General features: G+C 37.9%; 1 protein-coding gene across 1 annotated transcript in view; it reads right to left on the bottom strand.

Moving 5' to 3' along the window:
- Positions 1-14366, bottom strand: part of HHLA1 (HHLA1 neighbor of OC90) — a 64521-nt gene extending 50155 nt beyond the window's left edge. The window contains exons 1-6 of the mRNA XM_069081299.1: positions 14324-14366; positions 13533-13601; positions 10759-10818; positions 8919-8999; positions 3755-3838; positions 3556-3639 (exon numbers count right to left, since the gene is read on the bottom strand). Of these exons, the coding sequence (XP_068937400.1) occupies positions 3556-3639; positions 3755-3838; positions 8919-8999; positions 10759-10818; positions 13533-13601; positions 14324-14366 (421 nt within the window). The remainder of the gene's footprint in view (positions 1-3555; positions 3640-3754; positions 3839-8918; positions 9000-10758; positions 10819-13532; positions 13602-14323) is intronic.
- Positions 14367-24152: the final 9786 nt, after the last annotated feature.

The raw sequence follows: 24152 nt of genomic DNA, 5'->3' as shown, positions 1-24152 counted from the left end.
ATCCTCTCCATGCCTTTAAGTAGAAGCTGCCTGGTCTATGTAATCATGACTGTGATTCCATGGTACTTAAATAACTTCTTCCAGACTGCCTGCAAAATTTTTTCTTTGGGTTGGATTCTGCCTATAACAATCCCAGGACTTTTCCTTTTGGTGTTCCTTTCAGGAGATGATTGTAGATTTTTTTCTATTTTCCCTCTCACTTCAATAGATCTTGGTAATTTTCATTTCTGAGTTCTTGAAATTTTGTAGACAGGCTTTTAAAAATTATAGTTTCCAAATAGTCCAGTGACTAAAATGATCTCTTCTTGTCTCATTTTCTGGCCTTCCATTTTCTTAAATATTTTGATTTTGTTCTAATATTTCTTGCTGCCTCATGGAGTTATTGATTTCTATTTGGTCTACTCTGTTAGTTTATTCTCCTTTCAATTCTTTCTTCCAGACTTTTTATTTTATCTTTTAAATATCTTCTTTCATTTCTTCTAGGTATTTAGCAGTTCTTGTGGAAAATTAATTTTTCCCTTTGGTTTGCTTGATTCCCTTTGTGCTAGGTCCAGCCTCTGCTTCCTGCAGTGTTTTTAGGTGGTTACTTGATACTGCTTGAACTTTATGTGGGCCACTTGGGTTGCTGATATTTACTTTCCAAGTCATGTGCACACTAAGAGCAGTGGGTCTTTTGGATCTTTGAGGTTCTGCATGCTAGATCTTCATAGCTGTGTATGATATCTCAGGGTAGACTGCTACAGACTAGCCCTCAGGACTTGGGCTATCTGGATTTAAGTGCTGCAATGACAGTACTGGTTGCTACCTATTTCAGTGGTTTCCACATTCTGTAATGTCAGTTTCTGATTATGATGGGGCTATCTTTGCTCTTGCTTTCTCTGGATATGGAACCTTGAGGCTACGTGTCTCTGGTCCATCTCTTATCAGACTAGGTGGCTATCATCTTTAGCCAATCAGTCAACAAATATTTATTAACTACTACGTGCCAAGCATTGTGCTAGTTCTAGAGATGCTAAAAGACAGTCCCTGCTCTCAAGGAGTTCACAGTCTAATGTAGGAAGCAACATGCAAATGAATATGCACAAACAAGTTTATGCAGAATAAATGAGAGATAATCAACAGAGAAATAAGGCCTTAGAATAAAGGGGCAACAGAAAAGGCTGCAGTGCTGGATTTTCTGACAAGCCACCTTTTCTATTGCTCAAGGACTTTTTGTTGACTTTGTGTGTTTCTAGAGTGGAATAAGTAATTTACTTTAGTTTTCTCATTAGGCTTATTGATTCTTTTTTTTCAATCTGGTGCTATTTTTAGGATTTTGCTTGAGTGGACAAGAGGAAGCTGGGCTGCCTATTCTGTTCACGCAGCCATCTTAGCCACAATCCATCCTCCTTTCTTAAGGTCCTCAGCACTTGGTTGACCAGTTTCTTGCCCTCATACATGTCACTGTCTCTTTGACCTTTCTGTCCTCCCAGATCATTAACCTCTGAAGGTCCCAAGTCCTCCAAAGAGACTTGAATTTGAATTATGCCTCAGACTTATTTGTCTTTGTGATCAATGGCAAAGAATTTCTGTCAGCTTCAATTTCCTCAACTCTAAAGCAGTAGGGATAATAATAGCATTGACCTCAGAGGATTGTTGTTAGGATCAATGGAGATAATGTATGTAAAGTATTTTGCAAATTTTTAAATGCTACAACACTGCTAGCTATTATCATTTCATTCAGTCATGGAATGAGCATGCCCTTGATATGACCATCACCCATAACGGTTCAACCTGATTTACTGTCCTGAATTTCTGACCACAATCTCCTATCATTTCATCTTTCTCTGACTTTCTCCTGCAGAAACTCACCAGAACCTTCAATAACAAGAACTATTTATCAAGTGCTTATTATGGGCTTAGGGCTAGGGATACAAATAGAAACAAAGAGAAAGACATTTCCAACCTTTTAGGACCTTACAATCTAATACGCTAAGACAGCACAATAAAAAAAAAAAAGCTGGAGGGAGGGCAACTAGTCATAGTGGATAGGGCACTGAGCCTGGAGTCAGGAAGACCAGAATTCAAATACAGCCTCAGATAATTAACTAGTCATTGATCCTGGGTAAGTCACTTCATCCTATTTGCCTCAGTTTCCTCATTTGTAAAATGGGCTGGAGAAGGAAATGGCAAACCATTCCATTGTATTTGCCAAGAAAACCCCAAATGGGATCATGAAGAGTTGTACACAACTGAAAACAACTGAACAACTCTATGCATTCACACACGCTACACTCAAGCCCCAGAACCCATTTTCTCCAATTCTCACTTTTTAAAATCTTTTTTTTCCTTTTAGCCCATTAAGGTGCCACCTTCTCCAAGAAGCCTTCTCTGATGTCTCCCCAGTGAAAGTATGCTGTCCCTCTCCAAATTTTCCCCAGGGATTTTGTGTAGATCTTGCCATTGCTTTTACCTCACATTTCAGTTCCACTTCTGCTACTTATCTTTGTGACCTTGGGCAACATTCTCTACTTTTTCTGGGCCTCAGTTTCTGTAGCTGTGTGGCCCTGGCAAGTCACTTAACCATGTTTGCCTCAGTTATTCATCTGTAAAATGAGCTGGAGAAGGAAATGGCAAAACCACTCTGCCAAGAAAACCCCAAATGTGATTGGGAGAGTTAAATGCAATGAAAAACAACTTAATAACAACAAAATGAGGAGGATAAACTGCATATCCTCTAAAGTACCTTCTAGTTTCAAACCTATGATCCTATAGTCCTACTTTATAGAATACTTGCCTTACTATTTATCTTATTTTACCAGAACACCCATAAGCTTCCTGGTGGCCAAGGACTGTGTCATGTTTCATTTATGTAACACCAGCACCTAGCAAAGTGACTTGAATTTTGTTTTGTTGTTGTTATTATTGTTATTCTGAATGTATGGAAGTCCCATCTATAAGCTCTTCATTAATTCAGATTATCAACTTTTGTTTGTACCTTTTAGTTTTAAAGAGTTACTTAGGACACATGACTTACCCAGTTACTTAACAAGTATCCATCAGAGAGGCAGAATTTGTCAGAGGAAAAGTCTGAACTCATATCTTCTTGATTACAGTGACATCCTTCTTTTTACTACTTCATGTTGTCTCTTGGCTTGTCCAAATGTTTGCCAAATTGGATTTTTGATTGATTTTCCATTCTCAAGGGCCTTTAGCTGAATCAGAACTATGACTTACAAATCCCTAAGACTATAAGAGTTTTCTAACTTATTTTAGATTCCTGGATGAGAAGCCATTGTAAGGAAATGGCTTTTCTAGTGTCTATGGTAGATCAAAGCTACAAGGGAATTTATAAGAGTTTTTGCTTGCCTAGTAAACATGGACTATGCAGGAAGAATTACATAATAGACCCCTAAAGGTCACAAGGGGAAAAGAAGCCATGAACATGGTAATTATGAATTAAGAAAGAAAATTAATAGGATTTCACCCTTAATAGTAGATGGAGAAAACAGGCTCTATCAAGCACAGTATTTTAAAGTTAAGGTGGCTTGAGTCCTTGCAGATAACCACACCCACCTGAGAGGTCATTTGTCTGATTGTTTAAGCAGTAGCAGTGCCGGGTGGGGAACTTGGTGGGATCCACGATTTTCAGATTAGAAACTGGAAAGAGAGAAAGTTAGCATATTGTAAATGTGATAGAGCCATCTAGTCTTACCCCAACCTTGCCTTTATTACTCAGAAAGCAAAATAAATGTCCCAGCCTGATGGTACCTACTGTTATAAATCACCACTGAGAACTTGTGGAAGGCAAATGAGCTGTGAGAAGTTATGCTCAGCAAGGAAAAGAATTTTTTGCTGTCTGTTGGAGAAAAACAATACACAAAGTCACTCAAATGTATTCTGGAACCTTTGAATCATTAATATTTGAAGAGACCTTAGAACACTGAATTTTTGAGCTAAGGAACTCAGAGATCCTCTTAATAAGCCCCTTTCATTTTAAAGATGGGGAAATCAAGGCTCAGAGAGTTTAAGCTCATTCTTTAGTGGTGGAGCTGGGAATAAAGCCCAGGCTCAGGCACCTTTTTGCTATAGAATACTGTTTCTCTAGATATTTTGTTATGGATTTCTTCCTCATCCCTCAACTTCCATATTTCCAAGACCCAAGTCTAGGAGTATACAGTGTTCTACTGTACCAAAATCATATGCTTTTTGAGATTTTTCACAGAACTCAGCAAACCAATTGCCTCAATATCTTTAAGTAACAATAAGGGCAAAATTGACCAAAAAAGTTTTCCCAAGTACCGTTAGTATTTAGAGCACTGTACTGAGTACTCAAGGGCATCTAGGTGGCTCAATGGATAGAACACTGGAGTCAAGAAGACTCGCATTCAAATCTGACCTCAGACACTAGCTCTGTGATTCTGGGCAAGGCATTTAACCTTATTTGCCTCAGTTTCCTCATTTGTAAAATGAGCTGGAGAAGGAAATGGCAACCCTCTCCAGTATCTTTGCCAAGAAAATCCCAAATGGGATCATAAAGAGTAGGACGTGACTAAAACTGCTGAACAATAACATTCAGTACTAGAAGAGAAATATCTAAGGAACAGAATATAATGGGAAGGTTGAGGAAACAATAATTTGCTAAGTGTCTACTATGTACCAGGCACTGTGCTAAGCTTTACAAATATTATCTCTTTTGTCCTCATGGGAGGACGGAGTAAAATGCACCAACAGAAGAATTCAAATAACAAGAATGAAATAAACAAATAACCAAAAGTACCAAAATTGACATTGAGGGCAGCTCAGATGATAAACTCTTTGAAATCAGGGGCTGACTTTGTTTATTCTGCTGTGCCTTGAACAGTACTTGGTAGAGATCCAGTTAACGTTTGTTGGATGAAGGACATAGATGATTGGGATGTCCAGAACTAGCTGGGAATGAATCATTGAAGCAACAAAGAAAATACAGCAATTTCTCCAAAACTCAACAACCTGATAATTGGAAATTTTTATTAGCTGGCATTTTCTCTAAACTAAAATTTCCCCTGCTCATTTATAGTATAATAGAAAATAATGGCATAATGCTGTTCCTGTATTACTATAAAACCTAAAGGTACCTTCCAAACCATTAAAGGTGGGTTATATGTAAGAGGGGAAGCTTATCAGTGCAGTATAGATTTGGGATCCAAGTCTGGAAGAAATGGGTCTAAATCCTGCTTGTGATACACAGTGGCTGTGTAACTGCCTCTAGGCAAGTCACTTAGAACTCTAGGCAATATTGTAAGACTATAAGTAATAGAGACAGTGCAAAACTGCTTTGGAAGAAGGAGTTGTTCTTGTTTTTTTTTAAATAGTTTTCTATATTCCTTATAACAATGAGATAATGGGTCTAACCCCTATCCCAAAGTAGTGTTTAATGGAGTTTAAATATTATTCTAACTCAATCAATAATATATTGAATTTAATATTTATTGACTTTTTACTATTTCCAGGCAAGGGTATGCTGGAGCCAGCTCAAACCAGCTCAGAGCAAATGCTAAATATTCAATGTGAACATTTATATTTCAGAATTGGCAAATGCTACAAATCACGGCCTTATTTATTATTTTGTTGATTATCTAGACCAGGGGTGTCAAATTCAGGTAGAAAATGGGGTCACTAAACCTTATGTAAGGATCCATGCTGCTGTGTATTGACTAAGAGAACCACATATTAAAATTATTTGTGTTTTATTGTTTTTTATTTATTTTGTTAAATATTTCCAAATTATATTTTAATTTGGTTCCTGCCCACAAGGGACTGTTGCGTTTGATGCCTCAAGTCTATACTTAAGAAAGTACTGGAAAATGTTAACAATACAGATTAAACTTAAAAGTATGCCATGTGTACATTCTTTTTTTTTCCTGGAGTACCTGATGTTAAACATTTATCAGCATACTTGTCAGAAGACTATGTACTAGTGGTATGCACAGATGAGTAAGAAATGTTTCCTGGCCTTAAGAAGTAGACTGCTTTGTAAGAGGGTGTAAAATAAGCATACAAATAACCATATTGTGATAAGGGCCATAGGAAAGTTACAAACAAAATATAATAATAGTAATAATAGCTAATATTCATATAACACTATGTGCCAAGCACTGTGCTAAGCACTTTACAGATATTATCTCATTTGTTCCTCACAACAACCTGGGGGGTAGGCTGTATTATGATACTCAGTTGAGGAAAATGAGGCAAATAGAGGTTAAGTGATTTGCCCAGGGTCACACAGCTAAAAAGTATCTGAGGCCACATTTGAACTCAAGTCTTCTGGAGTCCAGGTCCAGTGCTCTATTAGAATCCCAGAGGCAGAAGGAATTTCAAAGACTTCTAGTCCAACATGACCTTGAACAAGAAACTCCTGTACATCATAACTGAAAAGAAGTCATCCAGATAGACCCTTTTGAAGACTTTCAGGAATAGGGAACACTCACAGCCTCCCAAAGCAACCCCTTCCCCTATTAGTGAGCTTGAACTGTTAGGAAATTTTTGTAGTATCAAATTAAAACTACCTCTTTGCAATATTCATGAAACCAAGAACAAGTCTAGTCCCTCTATCACATGGGGTCCTATAAGAGTCCAGAGGAGGGATCTTTTTTTTTTAAATTAATTAATTAATTTTTAGTTTTCAGCATTCACTTCCACAAGATTTTGAATTCCAAATTTTCTCCCCATCTCTTCCTCCCCCTACCCCAAGATGGTGTGCATTCTGATTATTCTTTCTCCCAATCTGTCCTCCTTTCTATCACTCCCCCCCTTTCTTATCCCCTTGCCTTCTATTTTCCTGTATGGCAAGATAGATTTCTATACCCCATTGCCTGTATATCTTATTTCCAAGTTGCATGTAAAAACAATCTTTAACATTAGGTTTTAAAACTTTGAGTTCCACATTCTCTCCCTTTCTCCCTCCCCACCCACCCTCACTGAGAAGGCAAGCAATTCGATATAGATTATACATGTGTAGTTATGCAAAACACTTCCATTACAGTCATGTTGTGAAAGACTAAATATATGTCCCTCCATCCTATCCTGCCTCCCACTTATTCTATTCTCCTCTTTGACCCTGTCTTTCCTTATAAGGAAAGGAGCTCTTTTTTAGAGCTACATGGCTTACAGCTGGAAAGGGATCTTAATTTAGTCTAACACCTTTATTTTATAGATGGGCTCCCATTTTACAACTGTACTTTCACCCATTCTGCTCTGTTTTGTTACTGTTAATATTAGAAAAAGAATAGCATAATGGGGTCATAGCTTAAGAGCTTGAAGGGACCTTAAAGGCCATTGTATTCAACCCCCTCATTTTAGAGGTGAAGAAATTGTGACCTCAAATGGTTAAGTGACTTGCCCAGTGTCACATAGCTAGTTAAGTTTCTGAGGCAAGATTTAAATGCCAGTTTTCCTAATTCATGTATGGTAAGTAGGCCTGTCTGTCTTTATTAACTAATACAATTCATGGCTAATTGTATGTTGGCCACATCTTTAGAAGGAAAACTTCTTAAGGCAGAGCAGCATGTCCATCACTGCATTTGAGTGATAAGGGATGACAGATGACAGCTTTTTCCCAGGAGATGAAGCTTTTGCAAAATGCAGGTAACAGTACTGGTATTAGGAGGGAACACAAACCTTCACAGAGGAAACAACAACAAAACACATCTATGACTTTATTTAAGATGTGAAAGAACAAATGGATGTTAGGAAATGGCTAGGAGGTAGCTGCCTCAGCAGGTAGGTGGATTGTAGGTAGATTTTCTATCTATTTGAACTAGAAATTGATCACATTTTGGTGTTGACTTAGAAGTTTCTACTTCTTGAGTTGTGGTTTCACACTTCAGTTGTCTTTCCCACATCAGAGTGGGAAGAGACCTTAGAGATCATCTAGTCCAATTTCTTGATTTTCATAGATGAAGGAATGGAGGCCGCAGAGGTGTTATGATTTGATCAAAGACAACAGGTTCTATATAGTATAGCTGAGATTCAAATTCAACTCTTCTGCTTCCAAACCTAGCATTCTTTTCATTGCTCAATGTGCTTTCAGAATCCTTGTACTATCTCTAGGAACTTTCTAATCCAGAAATAGGTTATTTTAATGTTTGTGACTCCTAATGTTTTTTTAAAAAATATTTAATTTTATTTTCACATTCACAGTCTCTCTTTCCCCTCTCCCCATTATGTTATTTGGAGCTACAAAATTGTAATAATTTCATTATTTTTGGAGGGTCTAATATCTAATATATATATATATATAGGGTACTTTTATATATTTATATACTCTAACATATTAAAGGGATAGCAGTGGATAGAGTACCTGGCCTGGAGTCAAGAAGACTCATCATCCTGGGTTCAAATCAGGGCTCAGACATTTACTAGCTGTATGACCTTAGGCAAGTCACTTAACCCTGTTTGCTTCAGTTTCCTCATCTCAACCGTGGAAGGAAATGGCAAACTACTCCAGTATCTTTGCCAAGAAAATCCCAAATGAGGTCGGTCATGAAGCATCAGACAGGACTAAAATGACTGGACAACAACAAGTTATTAGAGAGATGCCTGGGCCAATCAAAGGCTAAGTAACTTTCCCAGGGTCACATAGTTTGGAACTTGTACCCTTGTGTTCCTGACTCCAAGGCTCTTCCTCTGTCCACATCCTGCCCTCTCTTTATTATCAGGATAATCTGTAATGTAATAAAAACCTTCCATTTACATCATTCTTGGAATGCATTTCAAATTACTTTCAAATTTGCTGTAGAGCTGCTATTCTTTTTGAGCCTGACTGTAGCTCTGTGGGGAAGGATGGATTTTACAGTTGTCATTTTATAGATAAGGAAATGGAGTTAAAGAAAGGTCTGATGTCTTTCCTGGGTTCATTAAAGAGGTTAATTAGGACTATATTCCCCGTTTCTTGTTACCTTTCAAGGCTTTGGTCAGCATCCCGTTCACTAGCTCTGTAAGGTTAACTGTAGACAGATCAACTGTCCTTGCAGGCAGCTCTGAAAAAGAATTAAGCACTGTTACATGGGACATTTTCATCAACAAATGGAAAATCTCCAGTTTGACTTTTTAATCTGTTTATATAATCTGTTTAATTTGTTTATAATCTGTTCCCCTCCGACCTTCCTAGTCTTCTTACACGTCCCTTTTCTCCATGTTCTCTGACACTTTCCTGCTTTGATGTTCCTCATAGAGAAAACTCCATCTTACAAATAGACATTTTCATTGGTTGTCTCCCACTTCTGGAAATTTCTCTGTACTCTGAATCCTAGCTTCCCTAGCTCCTTCAAGTCCCAACTAAAATTGTATAAGAAGTCTTTTCCAGTTTCCTTAATCTTCATATTTTCCCGCTATTGATTATCCCCACTTTATCCTGTCTATATCTTGTTTGTCCTTGGCTGTTTTCATGCTATCTCCCCGTTAGACTTCGAGGCCCTCTACAGCAGGAACTATCTTTTGCCTTTCTTTGTATCTCTATCACTTAGGACAACACATGGCACGTAGTAGGTGTTTAATAAATGCTTCTTGACTTGATGAATGAAATACTTCATTGGCTCAAAATACAGGCCAATGTGAAATCCTCATAGGATTATACAATGTCAATGTTGTAAAGGTCATGAAAGGATATGAAGTCTGATCTGTATCTAAATAAGAATCCCCTCCCCAAGCCCCACAACATACTCTATAAATTTTCATCTACCTCTGCTTCAAGAACTTCAGTAAGGGGGACGTACATTTGACTTTTCACTTCACTTCCTTTTATGTACTTTAATTTCAATAAATACTTATTAAGTACCTCTTGAATACTGTGCTACAAACTGGAGCTACAAGGACAAAAAGAAAGCAATATCTGCCTTTAAGGAGCTTCTATTTTGCAGTGAGATGTCAGGGAACAATATGTATACAGAAAATAAATGTAAGAAATATATAAAATGACTGAAGTAATGGTGAGATCACATAACCCACTGAGTTTGTCCCAAATGCAATTAGGCTTCTTAAAGTTCTGCCTTCACATATTATTCATACAGTTTTTGAGTTGCAGAATATGGTTGGAGAAAAGTGAAAGGAATTTAAGTTGGGAGGAAACTTCCTATGGAGGATTAATTTTAATTCTGCTAGTGGGTCGAATGATATATTAGAGACAGACTAAATAAGATGAATTAAGGCCCTAGTTGTGGAGAGAAGGGATAATCAATAGCTTTAGAAAAAGGAGATTAGTGATAAAACATTGTCTCTACTTGTCTAATTGACAACAATTGACTATATGTGACATGGTACCAAAAAATATCAGTGTGGTAAGGGACCTTAAGGAATTATCAAGGCCAACAACCCATTTACTGAGGAGAAAACTGAGGACCAGAGAGAGTAAATGACCACATACAGGTCATATATTAGTGGTAGGGTCAGGCCTATAATCCCAATCCAATGTTCTTTCCAGTAAACTATATTGCCTGTCCCCTTCTCCCTCCCCCCTTCTCGCCATGGTAAATTTATTATCAGAAAGAAAACAAAAAAGGAAAGGGACAGAGAATGATGAAAGTATAATGATGATGATAGTTAAGACAATGATAAAATGTATAAAACTTTTTTAAAAAATACTTTCCTATGAACTCATATCATCCCCATAAAGTATATGGGAAAAGAAATATTATGCCCATTTCGTAGATTAAAAAAACCCCAACAACTGAGGTATAGAGAGACTGATGTATTTCCAAAGGTCACAAGAGCATGAGATAGTGTGAAGTGTGCACAACTTACCAGTTGTAGCTAGAAAAGCCACTCCCTTTTCTTTCTTAGACTCTCCCTTAATAGTTGATCCTGAAAATTAAAGGCAATTCATTAGGGAAATGGTATCCTAGAGTGTCAATATAAGAGACCTCAGAGGCCATCCAGTTGTCATTTCACTTTACAGATGAGGGATGAGGCTTAGTGAGGTGGATAGTCTGGTTCAGGAATAAACAACTAGTTAATGACTGTGCTGGGACTGAGGCCCAGGTTTCTGGAGGTCACATAGTACTCTCCTTCCACTACATTGTTATTGCTCAGAATTCCTTGTCATCAATGCTATCTTCCTGGGGATATACAGGAAATAAAAAATGGTTACCTAAAAGAGTACAAGAAACTCAAGAAACTGACATTAACTTTGTCCTTTAAATTGGTAAAGTACTTTATCTCGAATTGTCTCAATTGAGCATCCCAACTACCACAGTAGGGATTGCTATCCCCAATATATGTACCCTCGGTAGTTTGGTGGTGCAGTGGAGACAGTGCTGGACCTTGAGTCAGGAAGACTTGAATTCATATTTCAGTCTCAGATACTTGCCAGTTGTGTGACCCAGGGCAAAACCCTTACTCTTCCTCAGCCTGAGTTTCTTCCTTAGGAAAATGGGTATGATAATAGTGCTTACCACCAAGGTATGTTCTGAGGATCAAATGAGGTCATACTTAAAACATGCTTCAGAAATCCCAAAATTGCCATATAAATGCTAGTAATTTTTATTTCTCTTATCATACAGTTGGGGAAATTGAGACTGAGAGAAGTTAAGTGGCTTCTCATGATTACCTAGTACATACCTCTATGTGACATTTACTATGTCATATCTAGTTAAAAGTTGCCAATGAGAAAAACAGAGATGGTATTATATCAGGAACCTACATTTTTAATAGTTGTTAATCTTTTCTCCACAATTAGAGATGTAATCTTATTTAGACCTGCTCTAAAACATGCCTGTATTCAAGCCTCAAGAGGAAGTGTTGGAAAGAAGGTCTTCCTGAATCCAAGTCTAGCATTCTCTCCTACATCATGTTTCTTCTCTAAATGTATATATTACTTTATATTTTTGAATGATTTTTCATATATATTATCTCATAATAGATATTTTATACTCCATAAGAGAGGCAGCTTGGTAGAATGGTCTTGGATTCAGGATGACCTAGGTTAAAATCTCTTCTCTGATGCGTATAATCTGTGTGACCCTGAACAAGTCATTTAATTTCTCATTGGTCCAGACAGCTGTCAAGGACCAGTGGGGCAACTTTTTGATAGAAGGAATTTTTTTCACTAGGGGTTCCATACCAAGATGAAAACATAGGAGTGGGCCTATAGGGTCCTGCTGGCTCCCTTCCCCCAACTTCCCCCACTCCTACCCCTGAACACACACATCAAATAATCTAACTTTTTATCCGTTATAGTGGGGCAGGACCTATAATTTCAGTTTTCCATAAGAAGAGACATAGGGCCAGAGAGATTGAGTGATTTGCTTAAGGTAATTTAGTAAGCGAGTGTCAGCGATAGTAATATACCCATCAAACCAGTGGAGAGGGCTAGGATTAGAAACTGATACCACTTGGGACTTGTGTAGGATTCTAAGAACAGTGGGCAATGGCATGCCTGTTCATTAATCATGAAGACTATTAAAGAGAGAGCATGGGCTAGTGGAAAGAACACAGGATTATGGTCAAATCCCAGCTCTACAACTTACTATCTGTGTGAACTTGGCCAAATTATTTACCATCCTTTGGCCTTAGTTTGGCTTGACTCCAAGGATCCACATTCTCTTTCCAGGACAAACTGATCACCTAAAATCTTATCATTTAAGAAGATTGATTCAAGTTTTGATGCTCAACACCTTCTTAATTCACCCTCCGTTGCCTCTCCCCTCTGACTGGAGGGCTGTAGGCAATAGCACGAAACTCCTCCCTAAATCTTCCTTTATAGAGACACAACCCTCCTGGTAGTAATTCCATTTTTCCATTAACAGCTCTGCTTGGCTTCAACTCCAAGGAACTATATACCCCCCTGGTATCTCCCCTCTCCTCCTCCCACTGTTTTGTGTGTTGTCTTTTCTAATTAGATTGTAAGCTCCTTGAGGGCAAAGACAGTCTCTTTTTCTTATTTGTATCCCCAGCACTTAGCTTGGTAATTGGCACATGGTTTCAATCATGTCTAACTCTTTGTGACATTGGGGTTTCCTTGGCAATGATATAGGAGTGATTTGCCATCTCTTTCCCCAGCCCATTTTATAGATAAGAAAACTGAGGCACATAGGGTTAAGTGACTTGCCTAGGGTCAGTGCCTGAGACTAGATTTGAACTTATTAAGATGAGTCTTCCTGATTTCCAATCCCAGTGCTCAATCCACTGTGCCACCTAGTAGATACTTAAATGTTTATTGAATTGAATTGAAATACTTTCCTTGTCTGTAAAATGGAGTAAAAACTAACAGGGTTGCGGCCTTCTAGGTCCTCAAGTGGGGCCCTTTGACTGAATCAAAATTTTACAGAACAAGTTTGGATTCAGTTAAAAGGCCATACTTGAAGACCTAGGGGGCTACATGTGGCTTGAGGCTACAGGTTCTTCAAGCTCTTCTTCCAGCTCTAGATCTATGCCTGAAAAGCTCATTCTCATTTCCTGGAGGAGATGATTATCCCTAAGAACCATCCCTAAAACCCAGATAATGTTAACAAGGTCTTGTGTTTTTATGTTAAACTCACAATATACTCACCTACATCCCAGAGACAAAGGAGACATACTAGGCTCATACATAACAGCTCTGGACGCCAAGATGTCTGGAACATCTTGCTCAAGTTCTCCTTCTTTAGCTGGAGAATAGAGAATGGAAATTTGAGTGAGTCTGGAAGTAATCAACATGATATAGACCTGAAATTCCTTTCTGTTCAGCTGAGAGTGAGCCAGTGGGCATGCTGAAGGCAGAGATAGGGAAATCAGTAATGCTCACCAGGACCTCATCATCCTAAATAATAACAACAACAGTGACAGTAATAACCATCGCACCTGCTGTGTAAACTCCCAGGCTCCTACCTTTTCTACTAGATGCTGTCCCCTCACCCCCCCAGGATATTTTTAACCTAATACTGACTGGGCACCCACAGCAGTAGCTGTGTAGGTGGCATTGGGAAAAGTTTTCACCCCTCTACCAAAAGCATCCCTTTTTTCCTTCCCTTCTCCATCCCAGATTGTCTTATAGTGAGCACACTTCAGAGGGCAGGTTCGGTTCTATGCTTGCGGTGGTGACTGATAATAGAATCAGCCCCTTATCCTTTTCATTTTTGTTGGGACAGACTGAGTCTTCCAGTATGAGTAGGCATCAATGGGCACCATTATCCTTCTGGTCACTGAGGTCTATCTCCTTATCTGTGGTCACTCCCCATTATAATCCATCACACACACACACACCTGCTGAAGTAGTTTTCCTACAGAGCAGGTCTGACTATATCACCCTTTAACTCAGTCAACTCCAGAAGTTTCCTGTGGATTCTGGGAGCAAAGACTAACTCCTCAGTTTGGCATTTAAAAACTTTACCACCTGACTCCAGGCTGATCTTTCCATGCTCCCCTTCTTGCATTCTTAGAATAAACCAAACTCTCCTTCCTGTTCACACATATAAAAACACAACTAAATTATGCAAACATGAATAGGAAATTAAGTTCTTAATACCATCCATTAAGCAAACCACATAAAGAGAAAAGAATGGATTTATAATGAAAGCTTTCTGCCTAGTTAAAATTGGAGGCAATTCACTTATGCTTTTTTTTCCATATTGTGTGTAGGGAGTATCTATACACAGACACAACTTCTGGGGGAAAAGTTATGTTCATTATCTGTTGTGACTTTTGTCTGACTTTTGTATTATTTTTCAGTAAAAAAGTATCTAACTAAAAATTTCATCTGCTTGACTAACTACATACATAGACTATTATAATATCCACATATCTTTTCCCTTTGCTTCCAGTTTCTCCCTTCTCCAAACTAACTTCCACATGCTATTAAAATGATCATATATACACATCCATCTTCCTGCTCAAAATTTTTCAATGATTCCCATCTGCTTGAAAAATAAAGTACTTAAAGTGGCATTGAAGATCCTCTTAAATCTACTTGTTACTTAGATTTCTAGCCTTATTTGTTACTTCCCGTATTTTACATTCATTTTGGGTATAATTAGCTTTTCCCCACATTTGACATGCCATATCCTACTTGTGTTCATTCAAACAAGCTGTGGGTGGAGATGAGGAGGGAGGGCATTCCAGGCTTGTCTGGATGTACACAATAAGTGACTAACGTAGGTTGGAATGAATTGAATCAAATGTATATTTGGTCAATCAAAGGTATAAAGTAAGTACCTATTATGGTGCCGACTTGCTAAGTGCTGGATATGGGAGAACCAATAATGAAACAGTGTCTTTCTACAAAGGGTTTACATTCTAACTGGAGACAATACGTGCTTATCAACATATACACAGCATACATATTAAATGAATATAAATAGATACAAAGTAGTTAATAATTATTATTATTTATGCAGCACTCTAAGATTGCAACTAGGTGGCATAGTGTATAGAGTGTCAGGCTTGGAGTCAGAAAAACTCCACTTCCTGAGCTCAAATCCTGGCCTCAAACACTTATTAGCTGTGTGACCTTGAGCAAGTCACAACCCTGTTTGCCTCAATTTCCTCATCTGTACAATGAGTTGGAGAAGAAAATGGCAAACTGCTCCATCATTTTTGCCAAGAAAACCCCCAATGGGGTCATGAAGAGTCATACACAATAGAAAAACAAGTAAATAAAAATTAAGGTTGCAAAGCACTATACATATTATGTCATCTGACCCTCATAACAACCCTGTGTGATAGGTACTAGTATTACGACTATTTTACAGATGAGAAAACTGAGGCTGAAAAAAGTTAATTGACTTGCCTATAGTCACACAGCTTATAAGTGTCTGAGGTAGGATTATAAACCCAGGTCTTTTGGACTACAAGCCCAGTCCTCTTAACCCACCATACTACTACTTAGTTCCCTAGGTTGGGATAGGGGGCACTAGCATTTGGGAGGATCAGGAAAGGCCGAAAGTCACCATCTTGAGCTGCATTTTAAAGAAGGAGAGGGACTGTAGGGGACAGAGATAAGGAGAGGAATACATTTCAGGGATTAGAGATGGCCAGTGCAAAGATAGGGAGATGGAAGATGGCGTCTTGCATGTAGAGAATGGGGAGAAGGCCAGTTTACCTGGGTCACAGAGTTTAGGAGGGAAAGTAATTTCCAGTGATTCTGAAAAGAAAGGTTGGGTTGATCCAGGTTCATATTTTATCCTAAAAGCAAGAGGAAGCCTCTGTGCTTAAAGAAATTATTTTGGTATCTGTGCAATATGGACTAGAATAAGGAGAGACTTTGCATTTAAACATCTCTTTTTAACTTTCAATGCATTATCACATTATTGATTTTAATAATCAGTCAAATTGCTTATAGTGATATCATGCTTTATAGTGTGCAGAGTTTTAAATGGTGTCAGATGAAATAACATGTGGAGAATGCTTTGTAAACCTTAAATGTATAAATGCTAGCTATTAATTTGCTCATTTGATTCCCGTGAGATAGACCTCAAGTATTCTTATTTACATTTAATGAATGATGAAACTGAGGTTTAGAAAGATTAGTGATTTCCCTAACTTCCCATATCTGTAAACCAAGAAATGGAAACAGGTCTTCTGACTCCAAATCCAGTATTATTTCTGTTATACCATGATAAAAACAGAAACAACTAACCCCCCCCCCCAAAAAAAAAAAACTGGTGTTGAGGACCTAAACAAAATTGTAAAGAACTTAGAATGGATTTCACTGATTACTTGAGTCCCAAATCTTCTAAATGATTCTAAGTGTTCCAGCCAATGCATACTCTGTGATCTCTCCACAAGCCCTCCAATACAATCACTTACCACATTTACCCCAGGGCTGTAGCTAAACAACATAGGATGTCTCACACTAGCTAGCACCTTAAAGTGATGAAAGGGGTATTTCTATCGAGTCTCCTTGATGGTGAAAAGTATTCTCCAGACATGGGAACCAAACCTGAATAGTGCTATCCAACTTCTCAATTGGACTGTAAGCCAAGCCATGTGAGGTAATGATCAATTAAAAAAAAAAACTTAGAATGTTTAGCTATGTAGAAGAGAAGACTTGGGAAGAGGGTGTGATAACTGTTTTCAAACATCTGGAGGTGTGCTGTGAGGAAGTGTGAAGCAAAAGGAATAATCCTTTCTATAGCACCTAGTGTGTGGTAGGCACTGTGCTGATGACTTTTACAATTACCTCAAGGTAGGTGGTACAGAGAATAGAGTAGTGGGATTTTGAGTCAGGAAGTTATTGTTCAGTTGTATATGACTCTTTGTGACCCATTTGGGTTTTTTTTTGGAAAAGATTCTGGAGTGGTTTGCCATTTCCTTCTCCAGCTCATTTTATAGGTGAGGAAACTGAGGCAAACAGGGTTAAGTGATTTGCCCAGGGTTACACAGCTAGTAAGTGTCTGAGGTAACATTTGAACTCAGGAAGAGTCTTCCTGATCCTAGGCCCAGAGGTCTATCCACTTCACCTGAGTTCAAATCCTGACTCAGATATTTACTGGAGTCAATCAGTTTTCAATGCATTTCTTATCTTTGTAATTGAATAGGCCCACCTTCCTCCCTACCCCATTAAAGATTCCTTGAGGGCCTGGACTATATCATAGTTTCATAGATTCAGAGGTAGAAGAGAAATTGGCAGCCATCAAATCCAGCCCTTTCATTTTTATAGAAAAGTTTACTGAACTAGAAGTTCAGTGGCTGCCAGGGACACACAGCTGGTAAGAATCTGAAATGGGATTTCAAATTGTCTTTCTGACTCCAAGCTCCCTGTCCCCTCCACTATACTATAATTGTCTCTCATTTTTCATCTCAGTAGACCCAGTTCCAACAATAATAGTGTGTTGCTTATAGTAGGCATTTAATAAATGTTTGTTGAATTGAACCCTTGTTAAAAAAAATAGGTAAATTTGGTCAAGTGCCTTATTGGACCATAGTACACTATAACAAGACCAGTCAAAAAATGTTTATTATACACATACTATGTACCACCACTCACTAAGCGTGAGGCATGCAAAGAAAGGTAAAAGATCATTTCACCGATCTGGGAAACTTCTTCAAGGAGGCCAACTAGTCACAGAATACAATGTGTGTGTGAGTGTGTGTACATTTATGTACACAAAATATCATGTATACACACAAAATATTGTAGACAGGCGGATAGACATGGACCACTTTTTAAGAAGGAGATTAAAAATATTAGGACTGCCCAATGCTAGTACATTGAGAGAATGCTTTATGGGAAATTTATGGGCGATATGAATAATCCAAGATGAGAAGACTTAACTGGGTTGTGACATGTGCCAGAGAGATCTGTATTCATGGATGCAAAGAACTATTGGTTTATTTAAAAAGCTAAATTCCCTAGAGAGAAAAACAAAATTTTGTAATAATGTCACAAACTCACCTCTACAGTACTATTGATTATTTTAAAGCTTCAGAGAGTGAATATATAACTGGTAAATTAAAGGTTATTTGGACCATATTTACAAGGTACCAAAGAAGCTAGTAAATTAAACTGATTCCATCAGCAACATGTGCCCCATTAGTTAAAATGCCAACCAAATCAGGTTATTGGAACTCATGTGGGCAAAAGGACTGGTTGACTAACATAAGTTATTCATTTTTTGGCTCATCATGGTGGCATCCTGGAAAAACAGTCTGTGTGTCTTCATTTGGGATAAATGTTTTCAAAATCTGATTTAATTTTCATGTAATATCCCTGTTTTTTTCTTTCCTGTGGAATGTAGAAAGCAACCTCAATGAAATTAAAAGTATTGCATTTGCAGCCAAAACCTTGTATTGTTGCTGGGAATGACCTTTTAAAAAACAAATCTGTCTAAATAACCCTTATGTAGCCACATTCTAATTCCCTCACGTTAAAAAAAAATAGGAAGCTAGAATTAGAATAGACCTTAGAACACAGAATTTTGAAACCTAGAAAATTGAATGGTAGAGCTAGATTACACCTTAGAACATAAAATGTTAGAACATAGAGTGCTGCTTCTGAGAGAGATGTCAGAAGTCACTTAGTCCAGAACCCTTATTTTGCAAATGAGGAACCTGAAGCTCAGAGTGACTTGAAGTCAAAAGTGACTTGCAAGGTTTTACAACTAGTCAGTGGTAGATCCAGAATTAGAACTCAGGTCCCTTGACTCCATTGCTTTCTGATGAAAAGAATTACAGCATCGGTGCTGGAAATTCATATGTTAAACAAGAGGTCAGGCAGTGGGGTGTCAATTAAGTAGGTCATTATTTTCAGTTTCTCTTAGTGCAATGTAGGGGTTCTTAAAAAGTGGCTCATGATTTTTAAAAAAATTTGATACCTGTATTTTCAATATAATTTGTTTCCTTTGTAATCTAATGTATTTTATTTTATGCATTTAAGAATATTTTTCTGAGAAGGGCCCATGGACTTCCCGGGAGTGCCAAAGGGGTCCATAACCCCCAAAAGGTTCAGAACCAATGAACGATGAAGTCTTATATTGACATGGGAATGGCTACGGGTTTCTTTAAGATACTGGCAGAGGCAAGGCAGACTTTATTGTAAAAAAGGCATAGAGTATAGCTAGGTAATGAACTGTGTGTCTGCTATCTGGGGACTAGCTGAGCTGAATTCAGGGAATCTCATCCCTGGATTAACTACAAGGAGATGGCTCACCATAGAAAAATCTTCAAGGCCATCTAGTAATTTTAAAGAGAGGTCACAGCTTTGTGATTGTGGAAATAACACCCACATGGACAAAATCACAGAGTCTTTAAGTATGGAAAGAAGCTAAATCACCTATGATCACATTTCCACCAATGTCTTCCTCACACTTGTCTCAGAATAGATTATGAATAGATTAAGCTGTCAAGGAAACTGGCTGTCAGTGCATTTTGCCTTCTCCAAGATGCTCAATCAAATCCCAGGGGTCTTTATAGAGTCAAGGCAGTGAGGTAGCAGAGGGGGAAATGAAACTTGTGTTGTTTTTTTTAAAGGACAGTCTCATATTTTCCTCTCACATTTCAGCCCTTGCGATTAAAGGTCACATTTTCTGCTCAATAAGCAAGGCATCCTTTTGGCCCTCACCAGCTTTAAGGTTTCAATATAGGTCTCATTTATTTATTTTTTTCCCTAAGAGAGCTCAGTGCCTTAAAGCAGGAAGCTAAACTAAGCCTTGACTTCAGCTTTTCCATCAGCTCCCAGGACCCCCAGCCTCAGAAATTAGAGCTGCTTCCTTCTTCGGCTTTCTCACCATCAGGGAGCCAGAATGGAGGAGGCCTGGGGTTTCTTTAATATCTGTAGGATGAATCTGTTAATAGTGCCTTACCTGTTCTCTGATGCGGATGAGAAACTTCCAGGGATTAAAAAATCTAAGAAGGTGACCCCTGAGGTCCCTACAGCATGCTTCTATGAGTTCTTAATGAAAGATAGAGTAATAACTATAGGGGAGCCTGATACCTATACTTTAAATCCCCAGAAAATTATATTTTAATCCTCCAGAAAACCTGGTGAGGTGAAACAGAATCTCCTCTGGAGCCAAATGCCTGCTCTCCCTCTTGAATGGGAGCTGTAAATGAAATGATTTAGCAACAACCTAGCTTGGGATAGGAAAACACTGCCGTCAATAATTACTTTTATTGAAAGGATAGAATTGAGGATTGTGGGTGGGGCATTTTCTCCCTGTTAAAGATGCAGCTTTCACAAGAGTGAGTGAAACAAATAGCAAAGAGATGCTTGACCTTCTTGTTCACTTCAAAGAGGGTCTAAGGATGTTTTTTAGGTTCAGATGAAACTATTAAGGGAGATGTGGAGGGTACCTCAGCTCTTAAATCTCCGTCTTAACAGAGTGTTGGGTAGTCAGGAAACTTGAATTCCTCTCAGACACTCGCTAAATTTATGACGTTGGGCAAGTCATTTAACATCTCTGAGACTCAGTTTCCTCATTTGTAAGTGAAGGTATTAGATTGCATTATCTCTTAGATACCTTGCAGCTAAAATATTATGATTCTTTTTTTTGTGCCTGATATCACATCTTCTACCTGTAGTCTATTACTTTTCTGCCAAGAGATAGAAAGTATAATATTGTAGCCATTATATGAACTGTCCCCCTGGTTCTGCTCATTTCGTTCTTCACAAATTTATACAAGTCCTTCTATCTGTAATCATTTCTTATAGCACAATAATATGTCATTACATTTGTAATCATAATGTTGTGAGGTAGAAACCCAGTTATTTTAATTTACATTTCTCTTATTAGTGATTTGGGACATTTTTATAATTGTTGTTAGTGTACATTTCTTCTTTTGATAGTGTCTTATTCATGACTTTTGTCCATTTATCTATTGGCAATGTTCTCATTTTTACATATCTGTATCTATTTCCTATTTACCTTATATATCAGTCTTTGTACAAGAAATTTTCTGCAAATATATTTTTCACAGCTCATTGTTTCCCTTTTAATTCTAACTGAACTGATTTTGTTTGAACAAAAATCTTTATAGTTTTATTCAATCAAATTTGTCCATTTTCTATTTTGTGATCATCTCTGCCTCTTGTTTGGTGAAGAACTGTCCTATCCATAGTTGTGAAATGTATCTCCTTCCTCTATTCTCTAAGTTGTTTATATGATCTTTTATAATGTTTCCAATTGGAACTTATTGGGGTATGAAATCTTAGTCTAAATCTAATTTCTACCAAAATATTTTCAAATTTTCCCAGAAAATGTCAGATAGTGAGTTCTTAACATAACAATTGATGATTCTTTCTCATTCTATGAGAACTAGGTGATCTTTACAATTCTGCCAAGAATCTAGTTCTTATCATTTTTACTCCATCAACTTTTTTCACTAGAATGTCACTCAATATCCACTGCACTTATCTGAATTATGCTTGATTAAATTTCTTCTCTGAAACCATGTCAGCTGAGAAAATTGAGCATCAGAAAGGTTAAGTGATACAAGGGTCCACCACTGAGAATTAGAAGGGATTCCAGAAGGGATCTAGTCTAACTTCTACCAGCATAAGAATAATCTGTAGATGTTTCTCAACATATGGTGACCCAGACTCCATTTGAATACTTCCAGTGATGGGAATCAACCCTAAATATAGGTTAAGGGTGGCTTGCTGATCTGTTCTCACAGAGTGTTTCCACTTTGTGAATTCTGTATAATGATAAGATTAAAGGTCCAGAGTTACCCTATCCTTACTGTCTCAAAAATAATTGCGTGCATTGGCCTGGACCTGTAAAACTTCCTTCAAAGATGGAATTGAGCAGCTGTCTTATAATACATAGTGTTAGAGAATTGCTTGGGGCAAAAGGAAGTTGAGGTTCAACTCTATGGACACATAGCTATAGTGGCACATGTGACAAAAGAACTGGTCTTCCTGATTCTAGGCCCTGTTCTCTCGATTACCACAAACCAAATGCTTCATGTATCGCTTAAAATTTAGCAAAGTACTTTTCTGACAATAACCTTGCAAGATGGGTAATGTCAGTGTTATTGTCTCCATTTCATAAGAAAACTGTTGACCCAGGTCTTCTCTTGCATATTACATTTGGTTTATTATCATTTGGTGCACTAAACAAATGTCAAGGGGAGAAACATTTTCTGTCAGTATCCAATTAATAAATGGGAAGGCTAAGGACCTTATTGTTGTGCTCAGAATACTTATGGCCTAACTGATTATGGAAAAGCCTGTCAAAGTCCTTATCTTATTCATCAACACATTTCTGCATCCTTTGTTGTTCTCTTAGTAATTCAGTGATTATGAGTGATCAAGGAAACTCTCTTCTGGGAAACTGATTTGTTTATACTTTTCTGTGGAAGGACTCCTGTGGTGAGGGCAGAGGTTAAAAACAATCTCCTGACTTCAAGATGAAGAAATTGAGGCTTTTAAGTGAATAGTTGAAGTCAGCATTGTTGTTGTCAGGTCATGTCTCACTATTTGTGATGCCATTTGAGGTTTTCTTGGCAAAGATACTAGGGTTGTTTGACATTTCCTTCTCCAGCTCATTTTACAGATGAGGAAATTGAAGCAAACCGGGTTAAGTGACTTACCCAGGGTCACACAGCTAGTAAGTGTTTGAAGCTAGATTTCAACTTAGCAAGATGAATCTTCCTGATTCCAAGCCCAATGCTTTGTTCACTTTATCATCTAGCTGCCTTGTAAGTCACCGTAGTATTTAGCATATGGATTTTGAATTCTGTGAGATGTAGTTTCTAATTCTGACTCAGTGTACCCTTGAGCAAGTAGGTCAGTCTTTCTGAGTCTCTTCTTCATCTGTAAATTGGAGATAATAATGCTGGTACCAGAATATCTCAGAAAGGAAGAACCAAGAAGAATGATAAATTCAAACTAATGCAGGTGAAGAACACTAGAGAGGTTCATATGAACTAAATTCATATTTTACTAATTATCAACATTAAATGAGGTATAAAACAAAGACATATACTTGCCAAAGGTGTTGGTCACAATATAGGGCAAATCCTGTATAAGGTTGTAATGGAAGGGAGATTTCCTCAATATGGTGAAATCCCCCAGTGGTGTTATTTGGGGATGAAATACTGATTGTATTGAACCATGGAATGCCATAAGGCCTCCTCATAGTACCCATGGCACTTGTAAGAGATTGGGCCTAGAAACTCAGAAAATGAAAAAAAAAGTGGATGAATAATCTATGCTGTCCACATTATGCCATCCAGATGTACAGCCCATTGAATTCACAGCATCACAGAACTATCACAGAAGCAGGACAGGAAGATGACCTCAGGAGTCATCTAATCCAACCTGCACCTGAACAAAAGTATTATCTATAATATACTTGACAAACAAGGCTTTGAGGATCTTGAATGAGGGAGAGTTTTCTCCCTTCTCAGGTGGCCAAGAAGAGGTGATTACATAGAGACAAAGGGCTGATGCCAGAGAAAATAAGTTTTCTGATGATTGGAGCTGTCCCCAAATGGGATAAGCCCATCTATTTCTATATATGTACATACATCTATATCCATATATCTATCATGGGTTGTGTGTGTATGTGACAGAGACAGAGAGACAGAAACAGAGAGGTAGAGAGAGACAAAAACAGCCAAGAGAAACACATAGAGAGACATATACAGAGAGAGATAGACACATAAACAGAGACAGAGAAACAGAGACAAAGATGGAGACAGAGAGACAGTAACAAAGAGAGGAGAAAGGGAAAGAGATTGGAGAAAGTAGAGACAAAAAAAGGAGGATAAAGTCCTTC

The sequence above is a fragment of the Petaurus breviceps genome, unplaced genomic scaffold, assembly GCF_028583685.1.
Source record: "Petaurus breviceps papuanus isolate PSGF00001 unplaced genomic scaffold, PetGlider_PUasm1.0 98, whole genome shotgun sequence".
Classification (NCBI taxonomy): Eukaryota; Metazoa; Chordata; class Mammalia; order Diprotodontia; family Petauridae; genus Petaurus; species Petaurus breviceps.
Note: the sequence above shows the minus strand (reverse complement) of the source record. Positions and strands in the feature narration are given on the sequence as shown.